We start from the raw sequence: 26305 nt of genomic DNA on the forward strand, positions 1-26305 counted from the left end.
AATGAAATTTTTAATAGAGCTCTATGATTAAGGACCACGCAGGTCCGAAACGCGTCAGTGTGTCCCCCATACCATATGTTTTTTCAATAAAATTTCATTTTTTAATCTACACCTTGCTGGTCTCTCATCTCTACAAGCTGTGCACCGCTGAAATCTTCGGATCTCTCCCACTGTTATCTTCCTATAGATGTAGTATTATAGATGTAAGAGTAAACAACACTGTATGGTGCTCTAGCACAGACCTGACCACTTGCTGGGTAATTTACATGTTAGAACATAATTCCATATCCTTGAAGTGTCCCACGCTTAAATGAACCCTCTATTCATGTCACACCATTTCCATTACATCAATAAACTGGAAGAGCAACATCTCTTGATTGATGAATACTCACACTTGCTTGTGTCCAGTCTCATACATTGAATAGGATTTCTATGGTGAAAAAAGAGCAAATCACTCACTGTTTGTAGATGGGTCTTCTGTGGGTCTTTTCTTCCATGGATGTGTGCTGCCTGTTCTCCAGAATATCCACAGGTTCGACAGGGAGAGATGGAGCACTACAGGAAAAAACTGCTAGAGAGTGTGTTCCCAATAAAAAGGTTTATTGGATCAGAGCATAGTACACAAAAAATGAGCCCTAGGGCCCCCACCAACGCGTTTCGAGCTTCCGCTCTTTCTCAAGGTGTATTATAGATGGACTTCTTATATCAGGATTATAAAATAGGACATACAGTATGCTTTAAGATCATATTTGAGATTTTTTTTGTGCATCAATTTTAGTGCGATATGGTGGTACAAAACTTCATAAAACGTGCGTTATATGTATGAAGGTCGTTATAAATTAAGTTTGACGTTTTGTTGCATGTTCAATACCCAATTGATAAAATGTAAATTAAAACAGAATTATGTGTATTTTTTTTAATTTTTTTATTTATAACTAGTACAGTATTGGTAAATATCAATTATTTGTATAATAATATTTATGATAGCCATACTTTGAAAATAATGCAATTTGTTAACCTATATAATGAAACATCTGTTCTATATCAAATACATTTTTGGTTGATACATAGCAACTTAATTCCGCGCTAACACTATTAAACTTTTTAGGGTTTACGCAAAGACGAACGTGGCGGACAATGTTGACACTCCATCTTCTTTTTATTGGTGCACATTTTTATTGGTACATACCATTCACAACTGTAAACTTGACACAGTCCAATTCTGTGTACCCCCCAAAAAAGGAAAACAAAACTACTTTGTTGTTGCGGACGGAGCAGATTAAGACATTTCAGGTTAGCACCTAGGAGTACAATTTAAAAAAAAAAAGATTCCCGTGCTCCAATTTTGTGCCCAAAAAGCTGTTTGCGACGCTTGGCACATAGGCCAAGCACGGCCCTGGCCTTTCACTTACTTACAGCTGCGCTAAGTGAGCAGTTTAATGGATAAGGGAGTTACGGACACAGATATTGCAGTTGTGAACATGAAGATTTTTTGCTGGAACGTGCCGTTCTAATTTAATATGTACCCTGAGCCCGTTTCTGTGTGTTTCAGCGAATCACGTCTTCTGACTGCTTTAAGTTTTACAAATTAAGTTTTCCAGCCGGTCCACTTTAGGAAGGAAACAATTACATGTACAGGGCTCCCTCACAAGCTAATTATCAGTGGCCTGTTATTGAATCCAAAATAATTAATGTTTGTCTCCACTATGTGCAGAAATCGTGTAAGTATCGTTTATTGAAATTGCAAGCGGAGGCAATAACCATCCATAGAAAACCTTCTACAGCATTTACAATCTTGTAGGTCTCATTCAAACATTTTTTGTATCATATATCATACTTTTCAAATTTAAGCATAAAACCTCAACAGCAAAACACCAGGAAATACTACTTTTGTTCTTTTAAGAACCAACTTCAAAATGTCCTCAGTTGGGACTCTCAATCTGCATTAAAATCGATGTCACATGTCTTCTCTCTATATTTATAATTTATAGTTTTGGGATATTTAAAGTCAGATTCAGCTTTTAAATAAAGTATGGAAATACAATTAAAAAAAAAACCTGCTTCCAGTCTGTTCAAAGCTTTCCCGTTATCACTGATTCATTGTTTAGTACTTGGCAGGAACCTTGGATTTAATTACTATATACATAGGATTAACTAGGTGTTTGTGCCCATGTGGCAGGTTCCGCCAACTGAGCCCCCAGCACTCTGGCAGACACAGTAGCACTCTGGCAGACACTGAAGCACACTGGCAGACACTGAAGCACACTGCAAACTAGCGCACACACTGCATACTGGCACAAACACACACAGCAGCAGACAGAAACTCCTCCCCCCTGACATCATGGAGAGCAGGGGCAGGCATAGCCCTGCGGCTCTAATCCTTGCCTCCGCCCCCAGCCTCTGCCGCCCGCTGTCTCTGCTCCCTCCTAAGGCCGCATACATAGTGTATGCGAGTGTTCACGCGGCGTCACACTCGCCTGTAGCAGGAGAGATTTCCTGTTCCGCAGGCAGGCGATGGGGAGGAGTGTCAGGGGCGTGGCCGTGGTGTCACGGAGCTGGTTCGCCCTCATTGGACGAACTGCTCATGTGACACAGCCGTCGTGCAGCAAAGTCAAACAAGTTGGTCTCGCCACGCATCGCCCGCCTCGGCGCTCACGCGCATTAGCCTCCATTGGTTTGAATTTGGCGCGAGCGACATTGCTCGCGCTGCCGGAACCACTATGGACGTAGCCGCGATGAAACACATTGCAGCAATGTGCGTGAGCGCGCACGGCGCCCAGCTGCTTACAGAGGTATGCAAACTTGTTTATACCGCTCGCTGCCGCATCACGTGAGCGGTTCGCCCAATTAGGGCGAACCACCTCCGTGACATCATGGCTGCGGCCCTTGACACGCGCACAACCAGCTGGCTAGGAAAAGCACAGCCAAGCAGAGCGCATGATGTCACGGCGCTCGAGCACCAGCGCGCCTGCTCCCAGCCTGGCCGCAGCCTAACTGACCTGCGCTGCTGCAGCGTCTCACAGCACCCGATCCTGCTTTGATGTCGTGCTGTGACCGGCTGCAGCACTGACTGAGGTTGTCACCGTCAGGGGGGATTCTGCACCCCCTATCGGGCTACACCTGTGCCATCTGCCCCCCCACCCCCCCTAGTTGCACCTCTGACTGTATACACACATTTTCTCTCAACTGCTATGTACTCATTTTATATTTACTTTTATGAAGATAGAATAGCTAAAATATTTGAAAAACAATCTAACCTGGCAAGAGTTCCCTTTTTGCTTCTGCTTTCAAAAAAAAGTGTGTCCGTTTAATTCCGTATATTTTTTTTTTATCGAGAAACCAAATTCAGATCTAAGAATGAGGAAAATTCTTAGGTATCCGTCTCACAGAAGTCTGGAGTAAGCATACGTCTGCAATATCAGAAGTACGCTTACTCTGCGATGCGCACGGATGCATGTGCATCCGTTTGCAAGTCTCATATATTGATCAATGTCATTTTGCAGTAAAAGAATAATTTCCTCCTTTGTTGTGGTAATTCGATCTTTAGCATATATTAACACTATCTGCTGTAAAGGTTGGCAATACAAGGAAGAAAAAGGGATTACAAGGGCTAAATAATCCTCAAAGTTTATATACAGTAATTTGCTGTGCAATAATACACAGACACACATTGCTATAATAAAGTGGAAATTGTATCGTGATTACCTGGCAACGTTTACTGATGACAGAATTCAGTGTAGAGGAAGATTGTTTTTATGAACACGTTCTCTATTGTTTTATTTGTCTATCTTTTAGGTTTTAGGTACTAAAAAGAAACATAAACCAAGCACCACAGATTATTTTTTGCTGGAGGAAAAATGTTTCATATCTAAAGACAAGAACGAGTGCAAGAAGATCCCATTCCACCGAGCGATCGGCCCAGAGGAGGACGTCCTGCAGATTTTGAACAGTTGGTTTCCAGAAGAAGGATATGTGGGAAGAATTATTCTTAAAACTAGAGAGGAGGTATGTTTATTTCAGGAGCGTCTGTAATGTACTGTATACTTAGCCATAAAATGAGTGGCACAAATAATATTGTTTCTTCTGTCCAGTTCAATATGTAGTTGTTGGTAATTAATTTGGCTGCAATCGATTTACGTGAAGCGACGTAAAAAATAAAAACACACAGTGATTTTGCATTTATTTTGTGAGCTTTTGTCTGATCTGTGCATATCTTCTTAATCCTTCCACTTAAATACTTCTTCTTAAAAGTGCCTACATTCATTTTTCAGAGGTACTGTGTAAAAAGGATAAAGAAATTGTGCATTTTCTGAAAGCCTCCGTATTTGTCTAAATATAATTGTTGTACCTGTTTTCAGAATATGAATGACAAAAATCTTTGTCAAGAGGAGAAAGAAGAAAAGGAATTGCCGGTTAGCTCAGATGATGAGAGCTTTTTTGTCCAGGTACATGATGTTTCTCCTGAACAGCCTCGTACTGTTATCCGAGCGTTACGATTCAGTACAGCACAGGACGTTATTCAGCAGGTAATTCAATGCACCCAAGTTAAATGATTCTCCTTGACACACAGCCTTTTTTTTTTTTTTTTTAGTAAGCAGTGCTATTCCATAAGACTGGTACTGGAAAACCCCTTATGGTCCCTTAATTTTTAAGGTTTGACATGTATAAATTATGTTAAGACTGCTAGTTCATATTTTAGTCCTGAGAAATGTGAAGTGCTTTCTTAATGTGTACTAAAAGAAAGAAACCTGTAAGATTTTGAAAGTTCCCTACACACATCTATGAAGACCCCACTTGTTGGTTTATTACACAATCTATCACAAAGCAACATGTGGACAATAACTTTGCTAAATAATCCTTTTATATTTTTGCACTCCTAAAGGAACTGCTCCTTGGATGCACAGTTCATCATGGAGAAAGACACCAGTGCTAGGTTGCATATCTAGAACCTCTCAGCAAAGCGTATCAGATGCTTAATAACCTGGGGATTTGGTACTTTTTGATGTGCTAGCATGTGAAGTCCCAGAATATGTACTGTATATAAACTATGTGAATAAGCTTAATGTTGGGATATTTACTGGCATTTAAAATCCTAAAACAATTGTATTGGGATATTTGTAATTTTTTTGCTAAAATGAAAACTGTATTTTTTTGTTGCAGGCTCTCAGCAAAGCCAAATATTCATACAGCATTTTGAGCAATCCTAATCCAGGCGACTATGTTCTTTTGGAGGAAGTGAGCAAAGATACTTCAATCAAGAAGTCATCTGCCACTAAAACATCCCAGAGAGTCCTCTCAGATCATGAATGTGTTTTCCAGGCTCAGAGCAAGTGGAAGGGAGCCGGAAAATTCATTCTTAAACTAAAGGAGCAGGTTCAGGTAATCTGCTGGAAGCTTTTACTAGACGGTTTGAAAATGCACGATTTAGAAGAGAAGCATCCACTGTCCCTCAGCCAGTAGAAGCTGTTTGCTGCTATGCAATTCTAACACCTTATCACATTTCAGAACGGATGTCTGAGTCACTTCCGGTACATCTTCTGCAGGATTAGATGTCTGCTTTGCAGACAAGTACATTTCATGCACAACCTGCCAGGCACCTGCTTTGCCTTTTCACTGTCTATCCGTCCCTTTGAAGATAGTGTTACACTGTCAAATATAGCTTTCTGAAGGTTAAATTGCGAGTCCCGATCAAATAGTGACTTAACTAAGATGGCTATATCACAGTGATCTAGGTTCAGTTAAGTTTTATTTGTAATTATCACCAGGGGCAATTTGCTTATAATAATGGATTTGCACTTAATAATTCGCAGATGGCAGAACTGTTAACTGCAAATTAGAACAGCCGCTGAAGCACCTGTGCTGAAGCTGGGACATCCTGAAAACCTGCCCTTTTGGAGACAGGGCTGAGAACTGGAGTTCAGCGCCCCTAGTTTATTGTATCGGAGCTATAGCATTACAAATATTACTCTGCAGTGCATTACATCCTTGGTCTGTGAATTAAGGGGATCCTGTGCCTTATGTTGTAAAATTCCAGTAGACTAGTGTTGGCAATCTTATTGTGTATGAAAAACAAAAAAGCACAAACCTGGCCCATGGCTCAGTACAGTAGGAGTTGGAGGACAGTTCAAATTCACAGCTTTGGTGAGTTTGTGCATTGATGTATTTTCCTATTTAGTAAAGGAATAATGTTACTATAAAATATATTACATTTAACCAGGACTGATCACATCATTGTTGTTTGGTGCAAGCCTACAGTATGTGAAATATGCTGCTAGGAACCAGTCAAACTATAGAGCTATCATTACCGATACGAGTTAAGAGCCCTAGGCACTTTACTTTATTATTATTATTTTTTTTAAGACAAACAATTTTCTTCTAAAAGAGCGAATTCCACAAGAAAGGATGCGAAGATCTGAATATCATAAAAATGATTGTAGTGATTAAAATAATTTGATAGACTTAAGTGCGGCCTTAACATGAAACTCCATCGCTGCCAGACGTGGCAGTGAAGGCGATTAGCCGATGGCCATGTGTTCAATATACTGTACAGATGTTTTGTTATTTTGCAGGCAGCAAGAGACGACAAACGAAAAGGCCTTTCCATTGCCAGTGAACTTAAGAAACTAGCAAAGTCAGGCAAGCAGTCCCGGAACTTCACATTGTCACCGCAGATACTGTCACCAGAAGGTACCCAGAGTAGGGATGAAAAACCTGCATGCAGTTTGTCCTTCAATGACATCAGTGAATAGCAACTATATGTGTTTGCAGCATATCCCTCACAGGTATGATTGTTTTACCTGCTCACATATTTCTTCAACAAACATACATTTTGGCCAAGAGTCTATAATATTTAAAACACACTTTAAAGAAACAGTACTATATATATATATATATATATATATATATAATCCAGAATTTACAACAAAAAAAGTCAGCAAATTTACTGCACAGTATATTTTGCTAAAATGTTCGTTAAATTGAATAATTAAAAGGCTTAAAAGCTCTTTCTAGTGTACCTTGTTTTCCCCATTCCTATTGTTATATAAATAAGAGAATGTGTGTGATTGCGTGACGTTGGCTAAAATACCGTAAATGTGACTGACCCACAGTATAAAACAGTGCCACACAGCTTTGTGCCACCCAGGAAGGTTTCTTTATAATTATTGTAATCTTTAAAAAAATAAAAACCGTTACAAAAATGAAGTGCTGAAAAGAACATAGAGATACGTGAGAATCTAGTACTGTATCATTAAGGTAACATTCCGTTATTACAGAACTACTTACAGTAAGTGTTGGGATCATTTTGTGTGTCATTATAACTTTCGTTTGTGGTGATATGTGGTCAAATGTTATATTTACCACTTCACTACAATACATAAGACAATCAAGCGATGTCCAAAGTACCATTTTGTATCAACATGGTAATGTGAATCAACATGGTAATGTGAATCAACATGGTAATGTGAATCAACATGGTAATGTGAAATTATGTATCGCAAGTGATCCCTTGTAAACTTACTAATTGAAGGTAAGTTTTAGATGTATAATACTTTAAGCCGGGGGTCTCCAAACTACACCTCGGGGGCCACATCAGGCCCCCCACAAGATCCGACCCGCAGCAACTTGAAATATATATATTTTTGCTCATTATATATCATTTCCCAGTGTAAGCGCGGCATCCTTTCTCTGTAATGGTCACATTTCCCAGTATAAGCGCGGCATCCTTTCTCTGTAATGGTCACATTTCCCAGTATAAGCGCGGCGTCCTTTCTCTGTAATGGTCACATTTCCCAGTATAAGCACGGCATCCTTTCTCTGTAATGGTCACATTTCCCAGTATAAGCACGGCGTCCTTTCTCTGTAATGGTCACATTTCCCAGTATAAGCACGGCGTCCTTTCTCTGTAATGGTCACATTTCCCAGTATAAGCACGGCGTCCTTTCTCTGTAATGGTCACATTTCCCAGTATAAGCGCGGCGTCCTTTCTCTGTAATGGTCACATTTCCCAGTATAAGCGCGGTGTCCTTTCTCTGTAATGGTCACATTTCCCAGTATAAGCGCGGCGTCCTTTCTCTGTAATGGTCACATTTCCCAGTATAAGCACGGCGTCCTTTCTCTGTAATGGTCACATTTCCCAGTATAAGCGCGGCGTCCTTTCTCTGTAATGGTCACATTTCCCAGTATAAGCACGGCGTCCTTTCTCTGTAATGGTCACATTTCCCAGTATAAGCGCGGCATCCTTTCTCTGTAATGGTCACATTTCCCAGTATAAGCACGGCATCCTTTCTCTGTAATGGTCACATTTCCCAGTGTAAGCGCGGCCTCCTTTCTCTGTAATGGTCACATTTCCCAGTATAAGCACGGCATCCTTTCTCTGTAATGGTCACATTTCCCAGTATAAGCGCGGCGTCCTTTCTCTGTAATGGTCACATTTCCCAGTATAAGCGCGGCGTCCTTTCTCTGTAATGGTCACATTTCCCAGTGTAAGCGCGGCGTCCTTTCTCTGTAATGGTCACATTTCCCAGTATAAGCGCGGCGTCCTTTCTCTGTAATGGTCACATTTCCCAGTATAAGCACGGCATCCTTTCTCTGTAATGGTCACATTTCCCAGTATAAGCGCGGCGTCCTTTCTCTGTAATGGTCACATTTCCCAGTATAAGCGTGGCGTCCTTTCTCTGTAATGGTCACATTTCCCAGTATAAGCGCGGCGTCCTTTCTCTGTAATGGTCACATTTCCCAGTATAAGCGCGGCATCCTTTCTCTGTAATGGTCACATTTCCCAGTATAAGCGCGGCGTCCTTTCTCTGTAATGGTCACATTTCCCAGTATAAGCGCGGCGTCCTTTCTCTGTAATGGTCACATTTCCCAGTATAAGCGCGGCGTCCTTTCTCTGTAATGGTCACAATTCCCAGTATAAGCACGGCATCCTTTCTCTGTAATGGTCACATTTCCCAGTATAAGCGCGGCGTCCTTTCTCTGTAATGGTCACATTTCCCAGTATAAGCGCGGCGTCCTTTCTCTGTAATGGTCACATTTCCCAGTATAAGCGCGGCATCCTTTCTCTGTAATGGTCACATTTCCCAGTATAAGCACGGCATCCTTTCTCTGTAATGGTCACATTTCCCAGTATAAGCGCGGCGTCCTTTCTCTGTAATGGTCACATTTCTATTTTGTTCTGAATCATATCATGCCGATTACCCCCAAAAGATCCAAATAAAACTTATTCATTCATTTATTAAAAAGATTTTTTTTTTCTTTAACACGCGAAAATGTGTAGAATATACGATGTGTCCCTCACACTGAAAAGTTTGGAGACCACTGCTTTAAACCCTTAAAACTTCTTAAATGTATTGTAAGCCTTTTGAGCAGTGACGTTAAGTACATAAATATTTTTCTCAACCTTTTATGAATGTGAGTCAAATATGTGGTGATTTCCTATCTGTGAAACTACAGAAGCTGTGTGCTGCGTTTGGCAAAATGTATCCAGTAAAATTGTCAATGTAAAAAGTGCAAATTAATCCAAAACAAAAAAAAATACTTGCATGTTGAATTGTTTTGTGCATGTCTTGCCATAACTCTTGTTTTGGGACTGTTCCCTCAGAAAATAGCATATATCCAAGATCCCCTGCATGTTTTTTAAACTGTAAGGGGCAGTTTTATTCAACTACAAATGGCAGTTAATGCCAGATCATTTTATTAGTGTGTTTAAAAAAAAAATATATATATTGGGGAATATATATAGATAGATCTCTTATATATGTGTGCGCACACACACACTTGTAGGAGCTGAAAGAAATAGATATTTATTGACCACATTTTACATAGTGAATGTCCCTCTGACTCTTGAATGACGCAGTATTGTGATAGGGAGATGCAGCAGACCTTGGAGAGCAGAAGCTTAAAGGAAGGAAGAGCATTATTCTGCATGCTGACATAGAGAAGCTGTTCCAACGTATACTATATAGTTAAGTGTCTTGTAGCACCTTGTTCTTGAAGCTCAAAAGCGACCGATCGCAATGCCCACTTCATGAATAAGTCTGCAAGACAAATATGAAGGAGCAAAGAGGGGAATATATATAGATATATATATATATATATATATATATATATATATATATCTATATATATATATATTCTATAACTACACAATCTATACTACCATTTTTATGCTGTCTCACTTATCTTAATTCCAGCTTACTTTTTTATTTTTGTATATATTCCAAAACTAACTGAACTGCAAATAATATGTTACAGGTGCCTGTGTAAGCCCTGAAATGTTAAAGATCAAAAGGAAAAATGGAGAAGAAAAGCCTTCAGCAAGTAAAGAAGACAGAAATGTACATCCGTCCTTTTGTAGATCGTCTCCTGCCTGGTATTTTCTGTTACTTAAAAACTGGAAGCTGCCGAAATGATATCCAGTTGGCCTCATTCTACAGGCATTCGTGTGAAGAAAAGCTTCTTACAGTTGATCACCATTGGCTGTGTGTAGGACAGGTGCCATGTTCACATGTCTTAGTCCTGTCGGTCATTCTATGACGTACAGTACCATGGTTTAGGTTGACAAAAGGCAGAGTTCAGCAGGCTCATTCCAGCCTTGTACTGATTTTGGAGCTGATCAGTATGTTTAAGTAAAACAAGCAGGCTTGTTTGGCGGTATACTGTGTCGAACAGATAAAGCATTTCAAGGTGGTTTCTGGGCATTGTAAAATATTTTTTTTATTTACTACAAATAATATTTTATTTCAATTAACGTTTAATAGAATCTTAATGGAAGGATGTTACAAATGTGCATACTCATGGTAGCAAATTTTGTTTGGGTGACTCCGTAGTACTTTGCAAATATACCAGTATAAAAATACCACCAGGCAATGCACGGTCTTGAAAAAGTTCCCTATTCTGTATTAAGTGCTCTTTGCTTTTCACAACATAGAGAGTGATGTAAGTCTACAAAAATATTGTACAATATTGTATTGTAAGTCAAATATTTGTCCCTCTAAGGTATATCCGAAATAATAATGTTTTATTATTTAAAAAAAATCTTAAACACATTTTTATTACAGAAATCAAACATTAAGAGAAATCTAAGCAATATTCTACTTTTTTTTAAAATCAGTTCTGTAGTATTAGATTATGACTTTTTTAAAATTATTATTTAACTCACTGCCATTTGTAAGGAGTTTTAATACACTGATACTCCTTTGATTTCTATAGATTTATGCACTTTTCCAGCCGTGCAAGATCTTTGCAACACTTTCCTATTTGATAATTTGTTGCCAATATTCCCACCAGTTTGAGCTGTAATTTGTAATGATAATGTTACCGTAGTAATATAAGAATACATTGTAGCTGCTGAGTTACACTGACTGAAGGATTGATTGAAACTGAAAGGCAGCCATTTAGTGAACCCTGGGAAGCAGGATCTTTGCTGATCAATCACAGGAGAACGAATCGATCAGCAGCTTAAGTAATTTTTTTTCAATAAAAGGTAATCAAAGGCTGCATGTGTTACAACAAAAAAATGACGCCGCTTGGATTGCCTCTAAAGTACTTTATAAAAACATATCTCTGGCAGAAAGATGTTGCAGATGGCCTTTACTTTGCGGTGTTCAATTAAATCACTTTTGCTTATGTACTTTTAAATGATCTTAACTTGTGTTGTGTTATTGTATTGGTATATGTATTAAGCATGTTTTCAAAATGATAGATTCTACTACACTACAGAATACTTAAGTAACATTTTGTGATTTTATTCATACAGAATATACTTCCCCATCTTCCCAATGGTGCATAGAAGGTGAAGCAGATTTGTTTCATATTACATCTTTGCTTGCACCAGGTAAAGCTGCATAGCAAACTGAACATATTTATACCTTTTGAACGGTTTTCCTTTTCTATTTTGCAATATAGCACCTTATAAAATCATAAAACGCAAAAGTGTTTCTTATATTGTTGAGCACTGCACACTTTTTAAATAAATGTAAGTTATTTTTTTTTCATTAGATGTACTGTACCAAGTATATTCATTTATTACCTTCTGTTTTGTTAACAGAATTGTTTCAATGCATAGTAGTGATGTAAGTATCTGTATTGTAAAATGCATATTTTAACTCCTGTGCTGCTGGACTGCTTAACAATACTTTTAAAAGTTTTCCAAATGCAAAGAGTTTACAATGTATCATTAAATCACACATAGATTACAGGGCGAGTTCCACCCAAAATGTATTCTGTGGTAGTATTTCACATATGAAATATGTTGTCTGATATTTAGAAAATATCTCATTGGACACCACATTATAGAATGCATATTTGAAAGGGACGCAAACAAGATTAAAAAAAACCCCCTGTAAATGTCAGACCTATACTAATTATCCCCACTAGGACATGCTCAATGACATTTCTCTCTGAAATACAAGCTTTAATGGTATTGTTGAACTCTAGGAAATGTAAAACTGCAGCATTGTAATTGGTAAGCTTACATCTATTGCATCCATTTTTACATTGAAAGCCATGCAGTGCTTGTGTTTGTGGTGTGTGCATAACAGTAAGTCATTACTACAGTGTGTGCCAATTGTTAGTTTGCACACAGACAAGATTTATTATACACAGCTGTTGCATCAAAGTAGTTCTTCTTTGCAGGGCAGTGTGGTATTTAAGTGCAATATCCTGGCAGGCAGTTTTACATGTAGTAACAATGGGAAGACACGAGACAGTAATGTTATCTGTTCAGTTGCTTTGTCTACAGAAAGTTTTGTAAAAAGCCCAAACGGACAGTTTGAACTCTTATTGTTAAATGATTTAGTCTTTATTTTCTTTTTATCTGGACTCACATATAATTCAAATCCTTGTACAAAGCAAGTTCCGGCTGTCATCTGATGAGACTGTAACAGGACTAAACCAGCAGTTTTTTTTCCCAGCAGACAATACTTAATCAATAAATGCATTTTTTTTTTTTTTTAAATCTGTATATCATTTTAGCCCAATGAGGCATTTGATTTCCTATATACCTGCTTTTAACCCCACTAGTGACCATAAGGAGGGCTTCTACCATTCTATATTACTGTAGGGCAATAGAATAGAAAAACAAGTGTCCGACTTGAATGGTCTTTGTAGTGACTTGGAAACAAAATACTGTACCTGGTCTTTTTATGGCTTTGGTTGAAAAGACTTAAAAGTATATGTTGAAACTCAGCACTGTTATATATTGTAACATATTTATTTACAATTGCAGAGTGAGTCTTTATGACTTCTGCTTAATGTTATTTGTATTCAATTCAAAAATCCTTTAGGTGTAGCAGCAGAATAAAAAGATCCATGGGTTGCTATAGTATACCTTTTTGTGTAAGAAATTCCTTTAGTGCAGTTGCTAAAAACAACCTGTACACTTTGGTTATGCTAGTATATATTTCACCTGTCAGCATATTTTATATCTACATTTATTTATTTATGTTAGAGTAAGGCATGCTTACCTAAAACTATATACCCTAACACTTCAAGTGAAGAAATATTTCATTTGATAATGAAACTATTTTAAAAATAATTTAACTGTGGCACCAAGATGTGCCACTCCCCAGTTACGACAATTTTATCTCTGGATAGCACTTCTAGTGAATACAGAACTGTACAAAGTACAACAACACTGGCACAATAACCCCTGACAAGTCTGTAATAACTTATTTATGCATTGGGCACCAGAAAATGAAAGTAATTTAACGGCCAGGCATGGTTAGCACTGGCTCTCACTTCAAAGGAAAATGCATTAATAACCACAAAGGTATTGCTCTTATTTTCTCCCGAACACCACGCGGCCCAATACAAATAAATGAATCTGTTGCTTTACAGGTAAATGTTTGGTTAGAACAGGCTCAATGAATTAAATGGGTTAGCTTGTTTTTTTATTTGCTAGATGGATTAATAATGCATTGAAAGTCTTTGGCAGAAAAATGGTTAATCAGCTGCAAAGCTGCCTCACGTTGTCACCTCATGAAATTAAGAGGTGGCTACTGTGTAGTGTTACCCTACTGCTTTATTAAGCTAATTTACTTTAGCATTTAACAGGAAACTATTAACATCCTTAGGATCTTTCCCTGATATAATGCACAGTGTATACAGCGCAGGCACATAGTCCCTGCACCATAGAGCTTGCAATTTAATTTTGGTACCTGAGGCACAGGAGATGGTGACCTGCCCAAAAAGTGGAGTCTGGCAGCGACTTTACTCATTAAAAAAAAAAAAAAAAAAAAAACAAGTGTTGAGAGGCAGTGATTTCCTGGCTTCCCTAGTAATGTGTTCTAAGCACGTATGAAAATGTCACGTTGTCCCTATCCTTGTCTATGTAAATGTTGCTGTGCATTGTAGTAATAGGTGGAGAAATACATTGGCCTCCCTGCCACAGGGGCCGGTTACACCTTGCTCAGCAACACGTTGCCAGCCTCTCCAGCAGAACATTGTTTTAGGTGGTTTTAAATATTTCCGTGTAAATGTGTTAATTGTGCATTTCTGTGATTGTCTTGATTGTGCCTAATTTATGCATGTCATGAAGGTTTTGACAATATCGGACTATTTTTGTGCCAGTTTTAAAATGTGTGTTGAATTTGTAAAATGTGTTTTCAATCTAGACTACTTAATGTGTACAGACTTGAAACGGTTGTATTTGTATATGTTGAAAATAAATGGTTTGTGTCATGTTTTTAAATGACCTGTTATTTAAAAGGAAACGGTTATGGTAAAGTTTCAAGTCAACAGAAGGCAGGGGTGCCCAATACTACATCAAATTGACAAAACATATATGGTAATGAGTATAAAGTTTAAATACTTGAATAATAGTAATTACTTGTTTTTTTAGTTAAACCCTTTGGCCAAAGTGTCGTAAGCCTACATACCAAACGTCAAGGTAAACCCAAACTGCAGGTCCTAACACTAAAACGGTGAACCCTTCCTGTTACCTCTGTATGAGGGGAAGCAACTGCAGTGAGTCTTGTCCATTCCACAAATTGCCAGAACCTCCCAAGTTAAAAAGGTGGGGAGGGGTGAGTTCTGGGGGGGGAGGTGCACTCATTTTGGCATAAATATATATTCATGATGTGGTGGATGTAGGAGTTTGAGCTACCTGGGAATGTGTGTTAAAGTTTCAAGTCAACCACATATTGAAGATCAACCTTTACTAATTAGTACTGTTGCGGTATCAATTTGTAAGCATGAAGGGATTCAGACACTTGCCGAATCTGACGCATACCTTACAGCCCAAAATAGTCTTGCTCTATCAAAAGCGCTGGAATAAGTCACCCAACTTTCAATCTTTTGTTTTTGACTGTGGTACAAATTTTATTTATGATGCTATGAAAAAGCTTCATGTTCAACATTTCTACAGATATATGTACAAAGAGTGGATTAGAAGGCCAACAATGCAGCACCATGTTTGTTGGCATTTATGGTCACTTTCCTGAAGTATAACCTTTCACCTTCTCCGATAATCTTTTAACAAATCCTGCAGAATTCGAGTAAGAATTGAGTCCTCCCATTTTTCTTTTCCACAAGGAATCGTTGTCAGTTCAACAACAAATCATGTCGATTGTGCTTTAATGTGAGATGCAAAATCCAACTGTTCTGAAGACACCTTTTTAAGATGTGTCTGAATTAGCTCCTGTAAGTCATCATTCAGCTCATGCATTCTCACTTTAGCCTGTAATACAAAGCCACAGATAATTACGACATTTTTTCAAAATGCAGGTTGAAAAGTATATTTTGGTCTAGTTAAACGCACATCTTGTTTTGACCTAAAGTCACATCAAACACAAGCTGGGCATGGCCTTTAGAAAATATTTTGTGCAATAAAGCTATGAGAACCACAAATCGCCATATATCTTTGACCTAATGAGCGGAGTTGAAAGCTCCTGGAAGGCCAGATCAGAAGTCCTGCCATATATCTTTTTGGTACTGAAGTGCCAATTTCTAACACACTGCATTAAAAGTACATACTACAAATATTTTGAAGGACTGGGATTATTTTTTCTTCCAAGAAACTATATTTTAATTTTTTTTTTTTTTTAAGTGCTTTTACAATCTCAGTGCTGAGGAAACAGTAAAACAATACACCTTCAATCACTTACAGGCTGAACAGGTTGTCAATGTATTCAGTGGCTAGGAGATATCCAGAACATAAATAAAAGCTATTACCATATTACATGTACACTGCCTATTCACTGAAAACCCAGGGCGGGGGACTGTAATGCACAAATATACACTGCATTTGAATGTTTCTATATACACATCTTATTTGGGGGCCATAACCAGGTTTTGCAGATCTGTGTTATTCCAGCGGATCTTACCTTTCTGTTAAGGACGGATTCTGCAACCGGTGGATTGAAAGTCATTCCATTCATCGTGTAATCACCAAACAGTTCCAGGGTAGATCTGCAAAATATTTTAACCCATAACAGCCTGTTATCCAGGGCCAATAACTGATGAGGATATAGTTACTTTTGTGTGAAAAGTTTTCTGCAGCAGCTGTTCCTATTTTCTAATGTATTGATCTTGAGCATGTTGAAATCTATTCATACCAATTATCTATATTTCCAAACACTAAGCAAAAGTAATGGTATCCCCAATACAAGGGCCCTTTCTGTTATGCTTATTGTTTGATGTCTGCACTATAACTTCATTAGCATTGGGAGCAGGTTTCTGGGGTTAGCATCTGTAACTACTAAAGAGGCCCTCCCCAGGTGACAATCTTTTTGTTTTTTTAAAATAGGATTGAAGCATGGGGTCCTAACTGAGCAGCAGTGATTTCAGCTCTGGGGAGCCCCCCTGCTTTTGAGATAATTACTTCCGCAGATGCTGCCGGTGGGAGCCCTGGCTGGGTTCACGATATGGCGGTTAAAGTCCTGCGGGCCAATAGGAAGCTGCAACGCCATCCTTCGTCTTCCTATTGGTCCACGTGACTGGGAATGTTACATTGCACAGTGATACCGGCAGCATCTACGGGGGTCCTCGGAGCGGAAATCAACAATGCTCCTGCTCGAAAAGCTCAGAGTTATTTATTTTCCTTACAAAAAGAATAGCTGTGTATTACCGCATAATCATTGTTTACCGAAAGAACAGGATTCCCACTGCTTTAATTAACATCCTGTTGGAAGAATGTCTAGCTGTTCTAGCCCACTGTCCACCATTAAAATAAAGACCGTTTCACCTCTATTACTTTTGTACACATGAACATTCTAACCAGGATTCGTGCCACTAACGTCAATTTAATGTCTTTAATATGCCCCAATATCATTTGGTACAATGGTTAGAAATCTGATTGCAGTCTTCTGGAATAGCTCTGAAAATAATGAATGATTACTTTAAAAAAAAAAAAGTAGGGCAAAATGTATGTGAGCAAACAGTGGGCAGTATTTTAATGGATGTCCGGTTATGAAAAAGAGGAACATTTGAAAGGACTGCAGTACAGGCATTAAATAAAGCAATCATAAGTCTGATCACTGATGCATACAACATGTAGAAAAGATCTCTGCACGTCTCCAGAGGTTGCAGTAATCAAGCGACAGTGTTCTCATTTATCATGTGACCGTACCTGCGGCTTAACTTTGCTCTCAGAGCTGCGGACCCCTCGGATGGGGCGCCAGCACAAAGGTGCGCTGCAAATATTCGCACAACAGGATGATAATGTCTCTGAAAGATAAGAATATACCGATAAAGGAGAACATCAACATTCTGTCTATTTAAAAAAAACTAAATTTGCTTATACTAGAGAAACCGCCAGAAGACATGTTTTACAATGCATGTGAAATATCAACATGCAGGGGGTCTGTATTTATTTCACTGGTACAGTATCTTGTCTGCTTTTAGCAAGTTACAGTAAATAGATAACACTATAAATCAGCAGTGACCTTATCTTGAAGTTGCATTAAAACACACACACACACACACACACACACACACACACACACACACACACACACACACACACACACACACACACACACACACACACACACGTAGCCCACTCAAGTCTAAAATCCCAAGAATTAGAGATGCACATTGACATTTTTAAATAATGAATTCTAATATCTTTCAACTTTTCATTTTAATCATCCAACGATTTAAGACTTTACGATGTTATAATTTCACACAACTTTGGGGGGGATGGGGGGGGGAAGTTGAATGGGTCCCTAATACTAAAGGTTATGCGGTCATTGAAATTTCAATCTTGTTTGTGGAAATATGTCATTGTTTCTGGAAGTGTGAACCCACATCACGGAACAAGTTCTTAACTCCAATCTTCAAGACACAACCCCCAACAGGCCAGGTTTTCAGGATATCCCTGCTTCAGCACAGGTGAGCCAGTCGAAGACCGAGCCACCTGTGCTGAAGTAAAGATATCCTGAGAACCTGACAGGGTCTTGAGGACTGGAGCTGAGAACCCCAGCCTCACAGTACATCTATTTACATTGCCATTCTCATTCTTCAGGTTAAAAAAAAAGTTTGCGCAAACAAGAAAGTTGGCAGTATTCACTTTCTAGGTGTTTTTTTTTCCATTTTTTCTTCAAGAGCCTGCCAAGAATGAATGTGAAACCATTAGAAGCCAGCAGTACTTATAACCATTTCTACAAAGATCTGTAAATGGTAATAAATAAATGGCATTCACTCAATAACAAAAACACTTTGCTTTGCACACTAGCACCCATAAACATACATGCTTAACAGAATGGAGTTGCAAAAGAGCCATACTAGTTTGTAAGTAAGGTTTACAGAATACAGAGGACAGTACACACACGGCTTACCTGCAGGCTATGTAGCTCCCACAGAGCAGTGTTCTGCACATTGCAGTATTCTGGCTCATCAAGCTCCGGCAGATAAAGGCCGCTGCCCTGAGAGTCACTGTCCAGGAGGATGTCTGTCTTTGAAAATGTCTGAAGGTGCAGAGATGCTTTTAAAAACAGTGAACGAAAAGACACAAACTATCCAGTACTCAATTTTTTTTTACAATGAATGCATTGCTGTCCCCAGAGCACCCCGGCACTTCACGATCACGCGATTGGGGCATCACGGACGACGTAACAGAAGATGAATGGTTGGTTCCTAAATCAGATTGAGTTCAGCGCTCCACAGGAGCACAGAATGTGATCTCCCCTAATCAACCATCAAATAGCACATGACGTAGCTACTATGTCACGGGGCCAATGGAGTGCCACACCCCACGATGTGGTAGCTACACAAGGTACCCAAATTATTACATTTGCTCTACAATTTAGAGAAAAAAATATATACACGCGCAAACTAGGCAAGATGATAAGTCCACAGCATGGGGGCGCAACCTTTTTGCCTTGCGCCCCCCTGCCTGCTCTCCCCCCCCTTACCTGGTCTGAAGAGTCAAATGACGCCGCAGGGTCATATGACGTCACCCCGCAGCATCATTTGATACCGCTTTGACATGGCGACGCGTCACCAAAGCCAACTGAGTCACGGTAAGTGACGTTGCAGAGGCCTTGCGTCATTTAATTGAAATGCCATGGGGAAGAGCGTTTAACCCCTGCAACCACCGCGCCCCCCTCCCCCCCCCCCCCCCCAAAGAAATCTTGCGCCCCCCTGGTCTAGAGGACAGAGATGTGACAAGCAAGCAGTTTAGCTGTTAAAAATGACCACAGCCTAAAATATGATTTTGGCAGAAAGTGAGGGAGGGAGAAGACACCCATCTACACAACATGTGAAAAGATACCGGTGAACAGTCCCGAGATATCTGCGGAATAAGCCTATCGGCATATCTCACAGGTAGCTCTCCACCTCGTGTCTTGGTGAGCGATTTGGGCAGGTATACAAGTCAATGGTTACTCTAAGAAAATAGAACGTTCTCCTGCAAAACCCATATTTCAGGGTAGATTCTTCTCTGGCAAAATTTGATAATTTAGTTTGAAGTGTTGAATTTCTCGCAAACTATAAGCTAAAAGCGAATTTGAGTACGTTTGCACATCTGTACTATAGAGTAGAAATAAGAGCCGGTGTTCTTACCTGCATCAGTACTCTGTTGGTGGACAAGATGCCAATGCAGGAATCTGGGAGGACGTGCAAAGCCAGTGTAGACAGGCGCTTTATGAACGCGAGGGCTCGCGGTTGGGACACTTGCTTCCTGCGTTTGGTAAGCATCACATCGAGACACTGAAGCACTATTTGAGTGTCATCATTTGTGGCACCTGTAAGCAGACACGCTGGTTATCCACGACGGAAAGATTGCAAGTACCTCCAGATATTCTTTGGTGCAGGTGGCACATTCTTTATCAATTCCGCATTTTTAATTGTGAATGGTGTTAAAGCAGCACTACAGGTCGCAATTTATTTTATTTATTCATAGTAGTTATACAATTGTGTTCATTTCAGCTCTGGGGACTCCCCACTTCTGGGGATACTTGCCTCCATAGGGGGTGCCAGCATCTTTGCAGGTAGCAGCCCTGACAGGGATAGTTGGGGCTAACATAATGGCGGCATAAATTGTCCCACATCATATGGGCCAATAGGAAGCCGTTGCAGCTTCCTATTGGCCCGCGCGACGAGGGACATTTAATCATGGAGATACCGGCACCTCCTACGGATGTCGGGAAGCAGGGGACCCCAGAGCTGAAATTAATGCAGTTCTGCCCCGGAGACGCTCTGCTTCAATCCTATAACTACAAAATAAACAAACGGGAACTGGTAGTGTTGCTTTAAAGTGTAAATGGCATCTGCAATAAAAGATGGAAAAGAAACCATTATGAGAGAGAGAGAGAGAGAGAGAGAGAGAGAGAGAGAGAGAGAGAGAGAGAGAGATAGAGAGATATAGATATATGGATATATATTGCTCTTAACCTTTACAGAGCCGCCGAAAGGGGAGGGGGAGAGAACCGGGACAAGTGCCCCGGGCCCGGTGGCTGTGGGGGGCCCAGCCGGCGGCGGGAGTTTACGTCCACCTGCTGAGCCTCTGATTGCCGCCGCCGCTGCCGGGCCCCTGATCTCCCCAACTGCTGCCTCCTCTTCCCACTCCGTCCTCTCCCCCCCGCCGGTGCTCGCCGGAGGCAGAGACGGAGTTCCAGGTGCACCCAGCTTCCGGCAGGAGAGAGGACGGAGTGGGAAGAGAAAGCAGCAGCTGGAGAGAGCCGTGGCAACCAGAGGTCATTTGTATCAGGGGGGCGGTGGTAGTGTTAATTGTATCTGGGGGGGGGGGGCTGGTTGTAGTGCTAATTGTATCTGGGGGGGGGGTGGTAGTAGTGCCAATTGTATCTGGGGGGGGGCTGGTTGTAGTGCTAATTGTATCTGGGGGGGGGGTGGTAGTAGTGCCAATTGTATCTGGGGGTGGTAGTAGTGGTAATTGTATCTGTGGGGGGGCTGGTTGTAGTGTTAATTGTATCTGGGGGGGGGGGGGGTGGTAGTAGTGCCAATTGTATCTGGGGGTGTAGTGTTGTCTGTATTTGGGGAAGTAGTTTAGTATTGGGAGGGAGTATTGTGTGACGAGGGGAGGACGAAGGAAAGGAGTGTGAGGAGGGGAGGGATTGAGGGAGCGGGCTTGAGTGAAAGGGGAGGGGGAAGAGAAAGGAGGAAGAGGGGGGGGAGAGTGAGAGACAAGCGGGAGAGAAGTACAGGTGTGAAAGGAAGGTCACAGACACCCAGGGGGGTGGGGCAAAGCTCTAGTCCTGGGCCCCAGGACATCAGTCGGCGGCCCTGCCGGCAATAAAGTGCCACTTAACTGCGGACTGATGCTCGGAAGTCAAGTGCCCGATGCCGGAAGTGGAAGGGGCGGCACTTCTGTTTCTATCGGGCTCAAGCAGTCAGCCTGATCACCCCCATGAAAATGAGCATGTGCCAATGCTGTACCTGGCATGTTACAGGGGCACGGTAACTGTGCAGCGCAGGGACACTTGTAAGGCGTGAAATCTGGGCGACTGATGCCTGCTCTATAAACAAGAGACCCGGAGACTAAATCATGCTCTCGTTCATATGGAAATCTGTCAGGCTGCAATTTAGTAGCGGATGCTCGCTCTTTAGACGAGGACCCCGGTGCCTGCTGCAGCGCACACGCTATGGTGTGCGCTTCAGGGACAAGAACCGCCGCTCAATGGGGCCGGGCCCCGCTAGCTACCCTGGCGCGCAATCTGCCGCCGCGATGCAGGACCAGATTTTCTGAATACTAGGAAATTGTATTCAGAACTGGCGACGGAGCGCTGGCCACGCCCCCCGGTGGTTCAGCCAATGAGGGCGAACCAGCCGGGTGATGTCATGACCGTGCCCCCGTCACGCACCACCCCCCTCCTTCCCTCTGCAGCTCCAGCACAGACCGCGATGTTATGCTGTGCTAGCGCCGCCTGGAGCGCATGCAGCAGCGGCAGCAGCAGCCACCGGGGACTTCGCCTGAGACTGCTCTGTGGGTTAAGCGGAGCTGCCCTTGTAAAGATTGCAATTATTTCAGGGATCTCATTTAAAGAGAACATTTATTTTCCCCACGGGTCTCTGCATGCGCAGAAAAAGGGCGGTAATCTTAAATTAGCCCCACAATGACATTCATTCAACAAAACGTGTGTTGCCTATACATTTCCATAAAATGGAGGCACGTTTTCGGTTATCCTGCACCAAACAACCGGTGACTTGAAATGCATTGAATAGTCACAGAAAAATGTACACGTTACAGAAATTTCACAGACTATATTCTACATCTCCCATTATTCAATTTTGTGTCTTAAAAAGTGCAGGATCCTTGTTAATGGTTATTTCTAATGATTAAATAATGGGAGTTTTAAACCAGCAATAGTACTTTCCCCTTCTTTATATGTAAAACATGTGACCGCATATAATTCTACTTTCTTACCTAAACTGGCCATCGTTTGGTGCTCCTCTTATAAACCGAAAAATCCTTATTGTGCCCAACAATGACCGACTTTTCAGTTAATCCATGGGTGCGCAAACTGGGGGGAGTCAAGAGATTTTTCTGGGGGGTGGAGGGGGACGCGGGCGGTTGCAGAGGAACTGCGCTCTTCCCCAAGGCATTTAAATTAAATGCCAGGGGATCGTGTGAGGCCCCAGCAACGCTATATTACCCAGGCAACTCGGTCATCTGATATCACACGCGTCAAATGACGCCGCGGGTCACGTGACCTCACGACACCGCAAGCGTCTAAAGCCGTACCTATAGTGCCGTCGATGGCGACGCGACGGGAGACGTCACCCAAAGTGAAAGTTATATTTCGGCGGGCGGCGGCTTTACGTGTTTCCGGCAATTTGATTGGTTGAAGGGCCACGTGACACGATAGCCCTTGAAAAATCTAATTTTGACAACTACCAGTTTTTGCAAGGGCGCCATCGCGCGCACTATAAGCGCACGCGGCGGCAATGCATTTGTTTCCGGGCGATGTCGCATCGCCGTCACTATAAGCACGGCCTAATGCAGGGGGGGGGGGGGGGGGGCAAGCGTCCAGGCAGGGAGGACAGGGGGGCACAGCAGCAAAAGCTTGCGCTCCCCTGAGTTAATCAATCCTTCAGTCAGTAATACTGTATAAACATACATTGTAGCTGCTGAGTTACACTAAGATAACATTACTAATATAACATTATCTATTGTTATTATAGGTTGCAGCTCAAACTGCTGTGAATATTGACAGAGCTCAGTGCACTGAGCTGTCTGTGTTTCATGTTCTGTCTCTGGTTTTAAATATATATATTGCCATGCTGAGTAGCACTCCTCTTTGACACTTAGGCCCGGGCCATAGAGGTGTGGGGAGAGCGGAGGCGCGCTAACGCTGAGGCTCGTCTGCTTCAGTCAGCGCGATTGCACGGACTTGCAGGCGAGCCAGCGTGCGCGAAGGGAGCCGGGGGGAGGTGGTTGGAGGCGGGGCAGTGACGTCGCTGGGCCAATTGCCCGCGACGCACTGACGTCAATGTCACGGCGCCGTGACGTTGACGCTGCTTCAGGCTGATTGGAGGTTTTCAGCCGACAGTGCTCTGAAAAACAACTTGGCGCTCGGCTGAAACCTCCAACGCCTCAGCACGCCTGCGGACGCTCGTGTGAGCCCCCTCTCAAGGCAACCTCATTGAGGATGCAGGGACTCAGCACGGAGCGTCCGTACGCCTCAGCACGGCTGGTCCATCTATGGACGCAGCCTTATACGTGTGTGTGTGTGTGTGTGTGTGTGTGTGTGTGTGTGTGTGTGTGTGTGTGTGTGTGTGTATGTGTGCTGGTTATTTTGGGGGTTCAATATGAGCTTATAGGGGTTCTGTATGTTTTGCTGGGAATATTGGCAACAAATGATCACAAACAAGAAGTGTTGCAAAGATCTTGCACTGCTTGGGAGGTGGGCTAAACCCTGCTATAGAAATCGAATGATTTAAAAACATAAAAAAATGGTATTAAGAGTTAAATAAAATAAAAGTCATTATCTAATAATACAGAACTGATCTATTTAAAAAAAAAATACACAACATTTCAAATGTTTTGCTTCTTTAAAGCATCTGAAAATTATTACGGGCATCAGTTTTTCCTCTAAAGAAAACTGCTTAAGGATGTAACGATTCTGAATGGAGAAAATGAAAGAATGTCAAAGTTGAACGATTTATCCCCCCCCCCCCCCCCCCCCCCCCCCCACCCTCAGGACAAAGAGTTCCTTCCTCTTTAAATGCCTTATCACCATATGCTAAACCTGTCCCTACAGAGTGTTCTGGGGCCATAGGATCAGCTTTCACAGCATTTTCTCTGACCTACAGGCAAGAAGAGCAGGAGAGGATATGGCTGTGCCTTGTGGGATCTCGCTCAAGTGAGAGGTCATGAGAAATAACTTTGTTTTTATTCCTCTGCGGCCAAGGATCTTGAGCTGAAGCCACCAAGTTCTGCAGTGGGAAATCCCAGATACTCGTGCCAAGATCATTTGCGCAAAGTACGAATTACAGTAACACAGCATTAGTTCTCATATCGAGTGGAGGGATTTAGCTCTGTTCAGGTAATCACAATAAGAGAAGTATGGTATTATAATTTCCCAGTATATGTTTTCATTAAAAGTAAACCCGTGAAAAGCAACAGACAATAATAAAAGACGTCATTCTTAAATAATAAAAACCAGACCGGAAATAGGACAAAATGTGATAAGTTGGAATTACCTGCATTGAGCCCAAATAACGTTTTGTAAAGGTGAGTATAGAATTTCAGGGGATCAATATTAAGAACATCACCTGTTTAAAGAGAAATTATATTTGAGTAAAGTAAATGTTGTACATATTGTTTGTGTGTAATAAGTGACAGCCACCCCTGCAGGAAGCCTTACCTTGCCCAGAAAGTATATTAAAAGCCGTCTGCACACAGTGGAGGCCCTCTCTGTAGCTTAGATCCTGGAGACCAAAGTAGTATAAAAGAAATTCTAAGTAAAATCCTATAGTGTTTTGGTGATATCTTGCAAATACTAGAACTATGAGGAAAACGATTCAGTGTGTGCACCAACATGGTCTGGGTATTACAGCACATTGGTGCATTTAAGATGTATAGAAAACAAGCTCTTGGTATGAATTATTGTGCAAATACTGTACAACACCGCAACCATTTTATTAGGTGTCATACGAACATCCTAAAAGACATACAGGCAGTCCTAGGTTATCCATCGGAACCCGTTCTGGAAGTAGCGTTGGATAGTGAAACCGTTGTAAAGTGAGTCCCATGTTAACCAGTGGCGGTGAGCGCTGGATAACGCATTCCAGTGTCAAAAAATGGCCCGAAGGGTTGCGTTGTAAAGCGTTGGATATGCAATTCGTTGTAAAGTGAAACGTTGGATAGCGAGGACTACCTGTACATGCCATTAGTGCAGGTGGCAAATATAATGCAATGAAAAGGTTTGGATGACAGAATGTGGAGTTATTGAAGGGAAGCGGAAAACCTTTGGCATGGCTATAATGTCGCGATATGTCATCTGAAATCTTTTAGGTAAACAGAGCTTTAGCAGTTTTCTTTATAGAAATCGATCCCGTGAAAATCAGAAGATACAAATTTCGATTTTGACCTTGAACACAACAGAACATCGCTTTAAGCCAATGTCATATTAGCTAATAAAATAAACAAAAAATAAATGTGTGACATAATCGTGCTAATATCATTTGCCAAAGATGATAGAATACAAGTAGACATGTTTGGCTCTGTTCGTGCCCTTGGATAATTAATGATCCCAGTTTGTTTGCGTCTCTAAACCCAGATGTCAGACATAGTCTTCAGGAACACAACTTTCCTACCAGTCACCTACCTCAGCTTATGTATAAACTAAACACCGCAGTAAAACATAATACAGAGCTTTACAATTACAAGAACAAACCCATA

At 41.3% G+C, this 26305-nt stretch overlaps 2 protein-coding genes across 16 annotated transcripts in view; one reads left to right on the forward strand and one right to left on the reverse strand.

Moving 5' to 3' along the window:
- PLCE1 (phospholipase C epsilon 1) overlaps positions 1–14686 on the forward strand; it is a 296951-nt gene extending 282265 nt beyond the window's left edge. For 12 of the 14 annotated variants that reach the window (XM_075612802.1, XM_075612803.1, XM_075612801.1 and 9 more), the window contains 5 exons: positions 3796–4005; positions 4359–4526; positions 5161–5379; positions 6570–6687; positions 10255–14686. In XM_075612802.1, the coding sequence (XP_075468917.1) occupies positions 3796–4005; positions 4359–4526; positions 5161–5379; positions 6570–6687; positions 10255–10412 (873 nt within the window). In that variant the 3' untranslated portion in view covers positions 10413–14686. Of the gene's footprint in view, positions 1–3795; positions 4006–4358; positions 4527–5160; positions 5380–6569; positions 6783–10254 lie in introns of all 14 variants that reach the window. The other 2 variants (XM_075612812.1, XM_075612813.1) reach the window with 1 other exon arrangement.
- Positions 14687–15284: 598 nt separating this feature from the next.
- Positions 15285–26305, reverse strand: part of NOC3L (NOC3 like DNA replication regulator) — a 61799-nt gene continuing 50778 nt past the window's right edge. For both annotated transcript variants that reach the window (XM_075612817.1, XM_075612816.1), the window contains exons 16-22: positions 25269–25332; positions 25105–25176; positions 20005–20186; positions 18780–18908; positions 17570–17667; positions 16326–16410; positions 15285–15679 (exon numbers count right to left, since the gene is read on the reverse strand). In XM_075612817.1, the coding sequence (XP_075468932.1) occupies positions 15560–15679; positions 16326–16410; positions 17570–17667; positions 18780–18908; positions 20005–20186; positions 25105–25176; positions 25269–25332 (750 nt within the window). In that variant the 3' untranslated portion in view covers positions 15285–15559. The remainder of the gene's footprint in view (positions 15680–16325; positions 16411–17569; positions 17668–18779; positions 18909–20004; positions 20187–25104; positions 25177–25268; positions 25333–26305) is intronic.

The sequence above is a fragment of the Ascaphus truei genome, chromosome 8 (genome assembly GCF_040206685.1).
Source record: "Ascaphus truei isolate aAscTru1 chromosome 8, aAscTru1.hap1, whole genome shotgun sequence".
NCBI lineage: Eukaryota > Metazoa > Chordata > Amphibia > Anura > Ascaphidae > Ascaphus > Ascaphus truei.